The 15,468-nt window shown below is 37.7% G+C and overlaps 1 protein-coding gene across 1 annotated transcript in view; it reads left to right on the forward strand.

Annotated features, from left to right (window-relative positions):
* ATP10A (ATPase phospholipid transporting 10A (putative)) overlaps window positions 1-15,468 on the forward strand; it is a 114,206-nt gene that overhangs the window by 71,511 nt on the left and 27,227 nt on the right. The window contains exons 4-8 of the mRNA XM_008498077.2: window positions 88-194; window positions 300-431; window positions 3,797-3,930; window positions 4,298-4,550; window positions 14,562-14,779. Coding sequence (XP_008496299.2) covers window positions 88-194; window positions 300-431; window positions 3,797-3,930; window positions 4,298-4,550; window positions 14,562-14,779 — 844 coding nt within the window. The remainder of the gene's footprint in view (window positions 1-87; window positions 195-299; window positions 432-3,796; window positions 3,931-4,297; window positions 4,551-14,561; window positions 14,780-15,468) is intronic.

A 15,468-nucleotide genomic window follows, 5' to 3' on the forward strand; every position in this document is an offset into this window, starting at 1 on the left:
GGGCTTGCTATATTACAGAATAGTATAATGTAACAAGCTTAATGTTTTGACATCCTGTGCTTTGTTCTGCTTTTAAATTTTCTGCAGTGTACATAAAAGTGGAAAAAAAGATGGACTGTTCAAAGAAAATCTTCTGTTACGTGGATGTACCATTAGAAATACTGAAGAGGTTGCAGGAATAGTAATCTATGCAGGTAAAAGATGTTTTTCTGTCTGATGATGTACACTACCTTTTTGTAGTTTCCTTAAAATAGTAACAACAATCTATGTGACATCATTTAATGCAATTGCTTCTGCAGGGCACGAGACCAAAGCTTTGTTAAATAATAATGGACCCCGTTACAAACGCAGTAAGCTTGAAAGACAGATGAATGCTGACGTCCTTTGGTGTATCCTCATACTTCTAATCATGTGCCTGTTCTCTGCCATTGGTAAGTGCTCTTTACAAGTAGAAATTTAAGTGTCAGGCTATCTTAGGATTCACACACCTTATCAAAAAAATACAGATCTGCCAAAACGTCACCTCCATGAAGATCCCTCCATACTGACTAATTTTTGACGTGTTTTCTTCTTTGAAATCAAGATGCCTTAATACATAAGGTCATCTAAATAGCCTCTTAGTATCAATCAAATATATAGCAATCAAATTTATAGCAAGTACCAGAGATCTGAAGGCTTTCATGCCAGTACCCTAGCATTAAAAAATACATAGTATTTAGTATACAGTATATTTAGCATATTTAGTATATTTAGTATACAGTATATTGATAGTATACAAAGTACATAGCATTAAAAAAATGTCAGTTCCAAAAGAAGCCATTTTATATGTAATCCCTTCAAAATTACAGGTGGCAGAGTTTAACATGCCATTAATCAGTCAGCAAAGTAATTTATGAGCAGAAACATAATTAGGACAATGCTAATCCCCAGTACTATTTATTAAACCAAGGGCACAGTGTACAACACTGACAAACTCTCCCTAAGGCTGCAGCTTTAACATACAATAAATAAATAAAAGTCCAGATCTGTATAAATCCAAGTAAAAGATTCTCTAGACTTCACGTAGCGTTAAAGGAAATGCTGAGGTTCAGGTTAATACTCTTCAGGCTGTTTTTGTATTCACTCCTGAAAAGCAGTCAAGTTTTACATTTGGCACCCAAAATGATTATTTATGTATGGCACATAAATTCCAGATCCTTAATGTTTACGTGTTTTGTAATGTTTGTGTGTGAGTCATAAGGCATAAACACCGGAACGTTTCCTAACCACCACAGTGTAGTTTAATAACAATCTTATGTCATTTTAATCCATGTCTGTCTGCCTTTTTCCAGGTGTTGTTAAATGCTGCTTAAAGATGAGTTTTTCCAGCTGTGAATAAGCCAGCGTATTTTGTTTCCACAGTGTCCTGTGTTCAGGACACTCTTTTGTGTTGCTTCAGTGCTGGGGAGCCCAGTTCTCAGGGCACAAGTGCCACACTGGGCTTAATTCCAGGGAGTCACTGCCTGCAGCTCTCCCGCACTGCCTCTGTATCTGAAGTGTTGCCACCAGAGCAGTGGCAGCAGGGTGTGTGCTGCAGTGGTTTCAGTTCAGGTAAAACTCCTGAGATGCATAAATATGAGGGGAAGGAGGTAGTTGACACATAAACCTTCCCTTCTGTCACTTGTGCTACAAAGGTAGACACCTACAAAGGCAGACACCACGACCAGAGGGACAGAGCAAACTTCAAGAGGTGGTAACAACCAAAAGCAGCTGGAAAGACATTTGCTTGAGCCCTTGGAAGCCAGAATTCTCTAAGAGTGAGGCAATTTTTGTACCTTCAGTCAAGAAAGTATAAGGGGAGGTGCGGCACTTTTGAAAACCCAAGTCAGGATATTTATAAAACAAGTTTAGGTCATTCTCAGCATGGGGCTTCCAATTTTTGCTCTCAAGAATAAAAATATAGACATGTCCTGGTTTCACTGGGATAGAATCATAGACTAGGCATAGAAGGCCTGCCATTAATAGCCCCATGTCAGCTGGGAGCCTAAGTCATAGATTCACAGAAGAGTTTGGGTTGGAAGGGACCTTAAAGATCATCTCGTTCCAACCCCCCTGCCATGAGCAGGGTCCCCTCCCACCAGACCAGGTTGCTCAAGACCCCATCCATCCAGGCCTTGAACACCTGCAGGGAGGGAACAGCCACAACTTCCTTGGACAATCTCTTGCAGTGTCTCATCACCCTCCCAGTGAAGAATTTCCTCTTTGTATCTAATCTGAACCTATCCTCTTTCAGTTCAAAACAGTTCTCTCTTGTCCTATCACTACATGTCCTTCTAACAAGTCCCTCCCCAGCTTTCCTGTAGGACCCTTCAAGTACTGGAAGGCTGCTACCAGGTCTCCCTGAAGCCTTCTACAGGCTGAAAAACTCCATCTCTTTCAGCCTGTCTTCATAAGAGAAGTGCTCCAGCCCTCTGATGACCTTTGTGGCCCATCTCTGGACTCATAGTCAGGGCAGCTGACCCAAGTTGACTAACAGGTGTATCCCATACCACTTGTGTTGTGTGCATTGTGGAGGGGGGAGGGATGCTGAGGGTTCTCTTTTCTGGGGCTTCTGCAAGTCTCTGCTACTCCTAAGGACTAGGCTGAGTATAAGCTTATATCATTTATGTTGGTGTTCATATTGGTTTTGTTATTTCATCAAATCTGTTTATACTTTAGCCCATGGGGCTTCCCTCCTCATTCTGATTCCCTTTCTCAGCTATGGAAGGGTCACTAGGTGAGAGAGCAGACTGCTTCAGTTTAACCTCAGATATGGGCTACATGAAGACAAGGCATCAATAAAGGCATCAGTTTGGCAATGTACTCATATTGGGAGTACAAAAACAAAATAATTTGCTGAATTGGCTTAAATAGTGTTTTCATTTTTCAAGTGCTCAATACTGGGTTTATTTATCAAGATGTAAAGGACTTTCTCAGATGTGGTTTACTTTTAAAGTAGGCCTTTGCCCTCTTTTTCTGATTTCTGATGTGTGGTGACCATACTTTTAAAGCTTCTTATCATAGGAGAATTATTCCTTGTCTTTAACCTTAAAAACACCAAGCATACTATATTGCGTCTTTTAGGACTGCAATTCCTATAGTTCTATTTCAGAAGGCAAATTTCTGTCTCTTTTAACAAGAATGTAATTTTCTCAAAATAATAATAACCTAGTCTTTATTTAGTTATCAGCACAGTAAACAACCATCAAAAGGGTTTGAGCAAGGCTTAGAATTTCTTCCGTTCTTTGTTCCCCAGCTTCCACGCTCTTGACTTTGCTGGTACTGTTACTTCATTAGTTCTGTAGACATGGTGAGTAAGATTCACACAGGAAGATTGAAGTCTCCTCTTTGTCCAGCTGAAACTAGTTTGGTGATAGCTGGTTAGTAATACATACACCCTTGTGCAGTCAATGGAGTTCTTTCATTTTAACATGTCAACTATCACTGAAATAAAGGACTTTCTGGTGTAGTCTTGTTTTCTCTGCTGATTACAGAAAGAGCCTGAGCTACTAATTTAAACTACCCAGACTGTTAGGGGAATGTTATGTCAAATGATTCTTGCATGGTGTCCTTAAGGCCAAACAAATCCCCTTCTAAAACTCCGGATCCCAAGGCAAAACACACGTGGTTTTAAGGCCTTTTTCAAAAGACATGCCAGATAATTAAAAACAAATACTACTTTCTCATGTAACTTGGGTCTAAGAAAAAATTTGTACAAGAAACATTTTTCCTTGGAGGTAACTTGTGGGTTTTTTTTTCTCTTTCAACTCCTCTGCAGGTCATGGGCTATGGGTATGGCAATATGATGGGAAGAATAAACCAATTTTTGATGTCCCAGGACCTGATGGCAAATATTTGTCTCCTGTTTTAGCTTCAGTGTATTTATTTCTGACAGTGATCATAGTTTTCCAGGTAAGAATTTGTATGTGGTGTCACCTCTGTTCATAGTTTGCTGTAATAAAGTTATAAATGTGTAGCATATGTAGTACCAGCTCTACCACTAAGTCATGTAAGAAGATAATGCAGGTAGTTTTAAGCTCACCTTGGTAGCCAAAACAAGATTTGCTTCTGTCCCAAGTTTCGGTAATCACCCTTCCAGACTTAATAATGCATTTCACCTTGGTTTTTCTTCATCTAAAATACTGAATAAACTCTTTCTGAACATGCTTAAAATATATGTTTATGTTCTAGTCTACTACCAACTTTGCTATTTTTTAATAATTCAATGTATCTTTGCTTCTATTTTCTCCTAATTTTCCTTCTTCCTTGTGTATTCCAGGTTATGATTCCAATTTCTTTGTATGTATCCATTGAAATAGTTAAAATCTGCCAAGTATACTTTATTCATCAAGATAGAGATTTATATGATGAGGAAACAGACTCTCAGCTGCAGTGCCGAGCTTTAAATATCACAGAAGACTTAGGTCAGGTGCAGTTTATCTTTTCAGACAAGACTGGGACACTTACTGAAAACAAGATGGTTTTCCGAAGATGCACTGTTTCTGGAATAGAGTATTCCCATGATGATAACGGTGAGCTCATGATCTTGTTTTCTATCTAATAGTTTTACTGTGGGCAATCTGAAGTAGATATAAATGTTACTGTAATTGTAAACCAAAAAGAAAAACAGAAGAAATAGTATCCCTCTACTCAAAAAAGTCCGTAATCGCTGTTTTCAGATTTGTATAATGTGATATCCGCATTCAGCTGGCAATGACTATCTTATAAAAATGTTAATTTACAGTATGTTACAGTATACATTTACAGTATGTTATCAAGGCAATTAAAGCTTCTAGTTTTCAGTTATCACTGGTAAAGCACTTGAGCACATGGCTAATTTTAGCAAATCAAAAGTGGAACTAGTATCAAAATTATTTTGTGTATTGAAGTATACCTTGTAAAACATGAGTTTTAAGTATACAGAAAGGTTAGTGTCTTATTTGGAATTAAATTATCAGTTTGATCTGAGAAATAGATGTAAACCAAGCTACTGGGGTTTGTGCTTAAAAGAAAAATAACCTGATCTAATAACATATTTTGTTACCTTCATCAGACACTTTTCAGTGCCTCTATATGAAAGGTGTCGGCATTAAGGTATCTTCATTGCTCTATAAACACAGCAGTTGAAAGATTGTCAGTTTCTAACACTAAGAAGTCATTCTCTGTCACAAAGGAATATGAGGGTTGTCATCTCTGTGTCATCTCATCACCTTTTTAAAATGAAGTGATTTTCTGTTTTTGTGAATTGTTTGTAATTTGTGCTATTTTCTTCTAACATTCTGTTGTTACCGTTTTTGACATAACAGATCTTAAGTCCTCAAATCACAGGCAGTCTGCATGCAGGAAAATATTGACATCTACAGTACTACATTCCTTTTTACAAAAAATAAGTTTCTTAATCTATGTAATGTGTGCAGATTAAAGGTCACTACATAAATTCTGTTTACAAATAAGGTACAGAGAAATAATCAAAATAGACTGGAAGATTTAAAACACGCTTTAAAGAGTTCATAAGGTTTCGAATTAGAAAAGGTATTTTGAAGTTTTGGATTATGCCAGGATTGTTCCTTTTCTCCTATTTTGAAATAGTGCTGATATTTTACATTTAAGGAACTCTATTTCAAGAAACTATGTGTTTGGGTATCTTTATTACCCTGGTGTTACAGAAAGGAGAACTTAAACAGGGAGAAGCTCTGACTTCCTACCTCTGTAATGTAGGTAACAAAGAGAGAAAAATTACAATTAAGTGCATGTTAAGGGATACCTAATTCTGCTTGTGATGCTCTGATTATTCATTCTTTTTTCTTCTTCCTTGCCACTGATCATTTGCTTGCTGATACTAATTCCACAGTGTACTCTGTACCTTGCAGGAGTGATGATGATGGTGATGGTACTGCCAACTTAAACAGTACAGAAAGGGTATTTTTATGAGCTTGGCATTGTCAGCTAATACATAAGCTGAACTTGGGCTCCTGAATTTGAGTATTGAGTTTCAGATCTTTTTTTCTTCAAATGTAATGTATTTAACAGAAATCTAGGTTCGTCCATGCTTTCCTCTTATGATTTCAATTTACAGTACAGATGTTTATGAAAGCAGGGCAAATTTCACTACAAACAGAAGTGCTGAATACACAAAATGAGTTTGTTTTCAGTCATTCTGAAATGACTGAAACATTTGGGTACATTTGGGCTTTCTTTTAACTGCAGTCAGTATAAAATTTCTGACAAATACAAATTTTAAATTCACACAGAATATATAAATAGTATTTTATTCTTTTTTTCTTCTCTACTGAAAATAGGTCTTTCTCTGTCATTCTGTACATAAATAGTGATAATTTCTATTGGTAATTTCCACTATAATCAGAAATAATAACACAAACATCAGTCAAGTCTTTTGGTAGCTCTGTTCTCCAGCCTGATTTTCTCCCCATCTCATCTCTTTTCTGCTGCTGAAATCTCCTTGTTTAGATATGATAAAATGTCCATCACTCCTCTTTTTCTTTTTAGGGAGTGCATGAGCAACATGTCATTGCTGTGTGCTTAGTTGCATATCATTTGTCAGCTACTTTTCTGTGTCTTATACCAGAGTATTTACATTACCCTCTGAGGTTTTTAGGCTTATGTTATAACTGATGCCACCCATCTCTGCAACTCAGGTTTTGCTGTGATTTTCATGAATTAGAAAATTCTAAAATCTTTCACCTGGCTGCCATATACTCAAGAAAATCAAATCAAATGGATCTGCCTTTTGTTACCTCTTTAAAAGATGATCTGTGTCTTCCTTCTTTTATCTGAGTAATTTTTCAGGCTTAGTGGTTTCTTAATTGGAATGATACTCTGGGTGGCACTTCAGACAAAGGAAAAAATTTAAAATTGTTGTACACAGGTTTAGATTCAAAAGCTGAAGATAGATAATTTCACAGAATCACACAGGATCACAGAATTGTCATGGTGAAAAGACCTCTAAGATCACCGTGTCCAGCCATCAATGTCCCTGTCCCCAAAATAAATAATTAAATAAATTTAAAAATTATGTATATATATTTATATATATATATGTATATGTATATCACCATACCCTTTAGAGCATGTCCTGAAGTGCCTCATCTACACAGTTTGGACTAAGTTTGTTTTTCTGCTGTGGCTGGGTAGCAGTGCCTGTTATTCCAGTAGCTTGACCTTTCTCATGGTCAGATCCTGTTTTCAGTTATAGGGGACTGTACAGAACTTCAATTATTTGGTTCGGGTTTTTCTTACAAGATGTTTGGCTCAGGCCTGAATTCTGAGGGAGAAATTTCAGTCAGAACATCTTCATTCAGCCGTATCTGAGAACAAGGCTAAGATATTTTTCAAATATGTAAGGGGTGAGTGTCAGGGAGATGGAGTTAGGCTCTTCTCAGTGGTGACCAGTGATAGGACAAGGGGTAATGGATGTAAATTGGAGCATAGGAGGTTCAAGTTGAATATTCGAAAAAATTTTTTTACTGTAAGGGTGACAGAGCCCTGGAACAGGCTGCCCAGGGGGGTTGTGGAGTCTCCTTCACTGGAGACATTCAAAACCCGCCTGGACACGTTCCTATGCGAGGTACTCTAGGTGGCCCTGCTCTGGCAGGGGGGGTTGGACTAGATGATCTTTCGAGGTCCCTTCCAACCCCAAGGATTCTATGATTCTATGTAATACCCTTTTTTTCCCATGCTAAGAAGTTCTGGCAAATTTTACTCTGAAGTCATCTAAACCCCCTCTATTCTAGAGCTCAGCCATGCACACACAGAGAGGAGAAAAGTTATCCCCTCAGAGGAGATCTGACATTTCCTCAACTTTGAGCTTTATCTTTTGTTTGAAGTATTATTTCTGTATGATCTAGGATTGCTGCTTATCTGTTAATTACTCAATGAACAGATTGTGCATAGCCTTCACAAATTTTCTCTGTGCCATATTATAAGCTTTTCTCCCCCAAATTTGTTCAGTTCTGAGCAGTTATCCCATCTTTTCTGTTCTACAGGGGTTGTTATAATGCATTTGTCATCATCACATCCAAGTTTCTCCCACTGGTGCGTTAAGCAATGCGTGTGGCTGTCCTTACATGTACTTTGTTCTTTTCCCCTTCTTCCTTTCCTTATGAAAGCAGTGCAGATTTTGGCAGATGTTTACAGGCTGTGTTATGTTTGGTGTGTTTGAGGTAGCATGTCTTTTCTTGAGTGGTGGGAGTGTCCTTATTTTCTTCAGAAATGTTTTCCACAAAGCAATGTAAATTTCCCATGTGCAAGGTGAGCTTTATGATTATGAGAGGGAGTTCTGTTTTGCACCATATGTGGACGTGATAATCATGGGTTTCATCACAGAGGCTTATGTGGACCTTGTGCAGCCTTGAAGCAATTAAATGCTTCTAAAATAGAAACTGAATCCCTGAAGAAGACTTAATACTTTTATTTTAGGTAGTATAGGGAGCAGTTTTCATTAATTTGGTGGAGAAAACATTTTGCTGCAGAAATTCTTATTAGCTTTAAATTTCTTCGGAAGATGATGGTGCTATGCCCAGGAGTATTGCATTGTTCTAGTCTAGACAAGAGGTGACAAAATAATAAGAGAATAAGAGAGGCCAATAAATTGCATTAGCATGGGACAAAGACTCTTAGCCAACTGGAGGTAGTACAAAGTATTGCTCATGGGTACTGCTATGTGAAAGCTTAGCACTAAAGAGGAATCCAGGAACACTGGTGGAGGCTTTGAGAGGAAGGTGTGAGTTCCATCATGCAAGTTCTGTCAAGTACTCATCATTGTTGATGTCACCTATAGTATTTTCCTGCTATGGTGATAAGGATGGGATTTGTTAAGATTTTAGATATTTGTATGGAGTATAGTCATCTAGTGACTTTACAGTTAATGAGGAAAATTAATAATTTTTAGGATCTAATTCATCAGAACTTTTTTGAGACAACTACATTCGTTGTCCAATACATTCTTGTTTCTTTGTGGTTTAGAATTTTAAATACAGGTGAACGAGAATTCCCACTTCACTTCATATGTGACCTGCATTCTTTAAATCTGCTCTATTCTCTCCTTCAAAGGTTATTCTTGGTTTGCAGTGTGCTAATTCAGGAACAGGAACTGTAATGGACAAGTCCAGGTGGAAGAATGATTGTCCCATTCCTAAATGTTCCAGGCATTTAGAAAACCCATTGACACTGTACTTCAGTTAAATCCCCCAAATGGATGGACTTGTATCTGTCTGTTACTTCTTAAAGATCACATCTTGTTACATGTTTCATCCACAGTAAGATGACAATGCTAAGGAGTGATACACACCATAAAAACCCAAAAAAACCCTCTAACCAGTACTTTGTCCTGGCACAAAAGAATGTGAGGACCTGAAAAAAAGGACTGTTTCCCTATATTTGAAATTACATTGACGTATAATATCTCTTCACTTCAGGCTAGTAGCCAGATTCTAATAACTCTTAGAACTGGCCATACCCCAGGTCCCTCTGCTAATCCCAGAGAATATAGGTGCCCAAAAAATGACTGTGCTTCTGAAATTTTTTTTATGATTTATCTACAACCACATACTCTTGGCCCAACATTTGCCCTAGTTGTTTTCCAAATACTGAATTAATGGCACTCTTGTCTATGGGTTGTTATCTCTGTTTTTCTAGTTTTAGTCACACACTGGATGAATCTTTCAACAATACATGAGTTGAATAACCATTAATTCAGCCACACAAATCTGAAAAATCTGATTTTTGTCATTCTTTGCATTCTTTCCCCTTCCTTCCAATGACTTTGGAAAAAAAAACCCCTCTAAACAACATAAGAACAAGTAAAGTTTATGGGTATGAAAGCAAATGTTGAAAACCTCAGTGATTTTCTTTCTTGTCTAGCAAGGTTTCTTAATCACTAAATCTGAGAAAGGAGTTTCTTTCTGCTGTTTATTTTTCCTTGCTGAAGATTAGCCAGCAACTACTTTTCATTGGAAAATGCATTATATGAAAAAAAATCTCTTTCTAAGTTTAGGGGATTGTTTTGAAGTGGAATTTTCTTACACTTCTTGTATGTAAGTCAAGAGGACATAGAATGCACATTCCAACCATGTTAGACAACTGGATTTATTAAAGAAAAAAAAAATCCAACTCCAGAACATAAAAATCAATAAAGCTTTTTTCATAAATGCAGCTGTTGCTTCCAAAGAGACTTCTTACCTGCCACTTCTACAATTTCACAGCTTTTAGAAACTGGAATAATCTATTGAGGCCTTCCCCAGAATGATCAAAACCCTAAGCAGGACTGAGTGCTTCAGGCACTATCTAGTTTGTGTGTAGTTTCTATTTATATTTGTTACTACTTTTTGAGAATTTTTAGTTGGCAACTGAAGAGACATCCATTGCTAACATGAAAAACTCAGTACATTGAAAGTGCCTGATTTTCAGTCCTATAAAGAACAGAGTAAGTCACATTTAGAGGCAGGTAATACTTTCTTTGAAGTGCATACCTACACTCACAGGTTTTCAGGAAATCTGCCAAAACGTAGGAATGGTCTCCATTTCTAAATAGTTATTAACAAAGGACTTCAAGCCCCTGGGGATGCCAAGAGGAGAGGAAGGAAAAGCTTGGTGTTTTCTAATCTCAAGACTTGTCCTTATGGGGAAGATTTACAAAGTAAATTAGGATTATGCTAGTACACTTGTACACATTTATAGGATGCTAACTGCTTAACTGACTCTTTATGACTCAGTCTTTAACTCGGTCTTTAACTGAGAGTTAGAGTATGCTTCAGAATGAAATAATCTTGCACTCATTTAATAAAGAAATAAGGTGGTGTTGAGTACTGCACATCCAGATTTACTTTGTGGTAGTTCAGTAATAGCTTTATTCAAATGGTTTGGGACAAAAATGAATAATCTCATTCTGAAATTAGGGTTCCCACACTGCTGAATTTTTTGGGTTTAGAGAGTCTGCAGTTATATTCTGCTTGAGCACAAGTCCTATGAGGAGCAAGTCCTATGAGGGAGCTAGGGTTGTTTATTCTGGAGGAGGCTGAGGGGAGACCTTAGAGCTCTCTTCAGCTGCCTCAGAGGAGGATGGAGCAAGGAGAGAGAAAGCCTCTTCTCCCTGGTAGTGTATGACAGGAGCAGAGGAAGTGGATGCAAGCTATGCCAGGGGAGGTTTAGTCTGGATATTAAGAAACATTTTTTCCTGAAAGGGATGTCACTATTGGAATAGTCACCAACCCCGGCGTGTTAAACAGCGCGTGGACCTGGTCTTTAGGGACATGGTTTAATGGTGAACTTACAGTGTTGGTCAAAGGTTGGAATGGATGATCTTGAAGTTCTCTTCCAAAGAAAGACATTCTGTGATTCTCTGATTCTGTAAGTCCTTTAGAATTTCCTGATCCTCTTTTTTCATTAGTGCAACATTTGGCTGTATAGCAACAGGGTCTTTGGTCAGCCTGGAAAATGGATTCCTCATTGTAGAATGGATTCCTCATCAATAGCATGGAAGCTAGAACAAAACAAAAAAAAAATGTAGGGAGGCTTGTTTAAATAAATAAAAAAAAAGACTCTTCAGATACTTAGAATCTTCTACAGGAGTTTTATTTATAACTTAATCATTGTCTTCTGAAAGATGGAGGAGAGTTCATGGAATAAGTCTTAATTATTGTTTCTTCTTTGTACTGTAAATATAAAATGAACTAGACGATACTGAAATTTGAATTTCATGAGGTAAATTGCAGTGTTTCTCAAAGTTGTTTGTGTCTTTGCTCTTAATAAAAACTTCCTTATCAGACAAAAGATCAAGGCCATCAATTTTCAGTGCTGAAACTGAAAAGCATCCCACAACAATGTCTTTCAGGTTATAATGTTCACAGGAGCTCTGAATCGGAGAGGGCTGAGTGGGTGGAGAGAACAGTGTGTTCCCAAAGCAGCACACTTTGCACAGCTGAAGCATTGTGAACCTTAGCCATAATGTAACGATTGAACTGGCTTTCATTATTTCTTCAAAGTGCTTTCTGCATAATATGTAAGACTGCACTTCAGAAAATGTTCGAAGGTGTTAAGGCCTGTTTTATTTGTTATCAAGCTTACCTTGGTATAAAACTGAAATAACACCATTTGTATCAAAATAATTACATTTGACTTGAGTAAAATGAGATTCTAGTCTTTTATCTACTTTCCCCCCTTTTTTTTTTTTCTCTGTGGCAGGAACTATTAAATGAATATGGTACAGTGAAAACCTGTGTAGAGAGCGAGAAGTAGCTAATATTACATAGACTAGAAATGACAGTGCTATTGGTGCAATTCCAATAAATAAGGAAAAAGCTTTTGATATGTTGAATAAACAGACAATTTTTCTATGTAATGTAAGAAAGAAGAAAGGGCAATGAAGAATACAGATATATGCTACGCAAGCATAACTTGCATGAAATGCATTCTTTGCTAAACCATGAAGGTAAAATGACAATATGTTCAGAGTCATATATTATTACAGGATGTATTTTCCAAGTAGAAGCATAAAGTAGATATGATTATTAAAGAAAACGTGTGTCCTTTTTAAAAAAAAAGCCTTAAAAGGGAGTGGAACCAACCAGGTACCACATTTTGCAAAAATGTAAAGAATAGCTATAGCAGTCTTTTCCCTGTCAAGGACTATTAGCTGTTATGTGAAGAAGTGCAGCATTCTGTCAATCTGCCATTCAAATGCCCAGCATCCATAGTAAGAAAGATTATTACTACTGCAACCCCAAGCTTTTCTTATGCTTTACCTGAGAGACTGGATGTCCACATTTGTGGACAAAAATGTGATTCTTAAGATTGTTTTAAGTCTTAAAGGTTGGCACAGTGCAGGTCTCCAATTTGTCTGTGGCCCTTTGTACCTCCGTGTCCTGACTTCCAGCAGGAGCCCAGGTGAAGCACAGGGTGTTCTGTACCTGGGCACACAGTTACAGCAATAACCAGGTGTGCATTCACAGCCAGGGCTGGGAAGCTCTCCCAGCTCCCACGTTTCAGACAAAGCCTGTGCATATTTCAAATGGAGTTGAAAAAAAAAAAACCCTCTGATGTACGATACTCTGCTGATAGAGCTATCACCATGTGTGTGGTCCTATTTCAACTCCTCCAACTCCTTACTGACAGCTAAAACATGTTTGAAAATTGCAGCGTGTGGCAAAGATGGGTTTTTCTTTGATCATCGAGCTATATCTGTGTTAAAAGTGATGCCATGCCAGAGCACTATATGTAATGCAAGATTTTGCTCAGGAGGTATTTTGGAAGAAAAATTTTCATGGGCTTTCTTGGGATTTTAATTTTTTATATATATATGCTTGAATAATTGACTTACACGCTAGTGATTTACCATTTGACACTATGAAAATCTGATTTGTTACACCAGAGAATCAAAACAAAGCCAAGCCACAAGGATGTAACTTGTATTATCTTATCTGGATAGTTTGGATTATTTTAGGGTATAATGAAAAGCCATTCAGTGAAGTCTAATGAAGGAATAAGTAGATACCTGCTAAAGTGGCATGTGCCTGTCTAATGAAGAACCCAGATTATTACATACCCATGTTCTTTAGGAATGGAAAACTATGGAATCAGTTAGAGCTTAAGGGATCTTATCATTAGAGGAGTTGGATTCCATGGCTGTTTCACACCTCTTCTTTCTGTGTTCATTCTAACTTCTTTCTATCAAACTACCAGGATTTGTTTCTAATATCAATTTTTGCAGTTGGATTCTTCACTTGGGAAGTGTTTGTCTAAAACACGTCATTTGGGAGAGCTCTGTGTACAGTAGGTATTGCTCACTGCAGCAAATGGTGATTAAACCAAATGTTGCAGCAGGTGAGGGTTCCCTGGTTTTACTGCCATATGCTGCATCGCCCTGCCTGCCATGCTGTTCAGAGAGGAAGGGGTAGACTCCAGGGTGGCTCCAGCAGCAGCCTGCAAGTCAAGCATATGGACTCGTGTCTCCACTGCCCAGCAGATTGTCCTGACCTTGGGAAAGCCTTTTACTCTGAACCTCATCTCTGTATGTAAAATAAGGGCAGTATTGCTCTGTGGGTGTGTTGCTCTGAGGGCACTTCAGATGTCGCTTAACTTGGATGGGGTAGATGTGATATTTTTTGCTGGAAAATACTTTTTTGTGAAATTTGCACATTCTGTTGGAAAGAAAAAGAAAGTTTTCTGGATTGTTTATTTCTTTCCCCTACTGCAAGTGAAGACCAAATTATTTGCTTGATTTCATCAGGCTGAGCTGTGAAATAGTCTTGGAAAACGCAGTGTGTCACCTCTCAGAGAGAGTGCAGTGATGAGGGAGGCAGTGTATTGTGTTACATGTCTAATTACCTTATCTACATTCTCCCTTGGATACTATCATTCAATTAAGGCTAAATTTTGTTATCCCCTGATAATGGAGTCGTTCATTCTTGCAGGAAGGCACAGGATAATATTAAAACCAGATCATTTGCAACAATGTCACTCTATTCCTTTTGCTCTTTCTCCGCCACTTTTAACATATGCAACACTTCTCCCTCTGTTTTTACTGATAGCTAAACGCTTAGCCATGTACCAAGAACCAGATTCTGAGGAAGATGAGGCAGCCCCAAAAGGAGGAACTCTATCCCAGCGTGACAGTATCTGCAGCCATCAGAGCATCAAAGTTGTCCACAGAAGCCAGAGCACCAAAACCCACCGGCGCACGGGTAGCAGAGCTGAAGCAAAAAGAGCAAGCATACTCTCGAAGCACACTGCGTTCAGTAGCCCAATGGTAAGTCATGAGAACTAAGTGCAAAGTGTCCTTTATCTTTTAACAGAACAATGTCCTGAAAAGGGAAGGGTAAAGAAAACTGTAGTACATGGTGTGCCTCTTAGAGACTTAGTGTTGCCATTTTTTCGTCTGTAGTCACAGCTGTTTGTGAAAAAACAATCAAGTGGTGGCACAGATCTTATCTAAATGCCTTCTCTGTAGGAGCAAGCTAAAGATAAAGGCAATTTGGATAAAGGACAAAGACAATTTGAAATTTTTGTTTTAGTTACACCGTAATTTTGAAAAAAAGTTGTATGCCTTCCTTTTATCTACAGAAGCTGAGAGTAGCGTAAGATTTGAGGTTAAGGATTGTAATTGCTGTGTATATTCCTCTTCTTTCCCCTTATGTCAAAGGATTTTAAAACTAGGAGTTTCTGGGCTGGATACTAAGTATTCCAGTTCTTCGACACTGTTCACATACACCCTATCATAATTATTAGCATGATTCAGGATTATCAATGGATTTCATGTGTTATATTAAAAAAAACCAAAAACAAAAACCCAACTTTAAATTTCAAAATATTAATGAGCTTATGTCATAATAACTTTGCTTTGTTTATATTATACTGTTGTAATTCTCTGGAAGTTTTACATGAGCTGAATGTTAATAAGACATCAGAGAAGCCAAGTCGTTTCTAACTAAGGATTTT

The sequence above is a fragment of the Calypte anna genome, chromosome 1 (genome assembly GCF_003957555.1).
Source record: "Calypte anna isolate BGI_N300 chromosome 1, bCalAnn1_v1.p, whole genome shotgun sequence".
Taxonomy (NCBI): domain Eukaryota; kingdom Metazoa; phylum Chordata; class Aves; order Apodiformes; family Trochilidae; genus Calypte; species Calypte anna.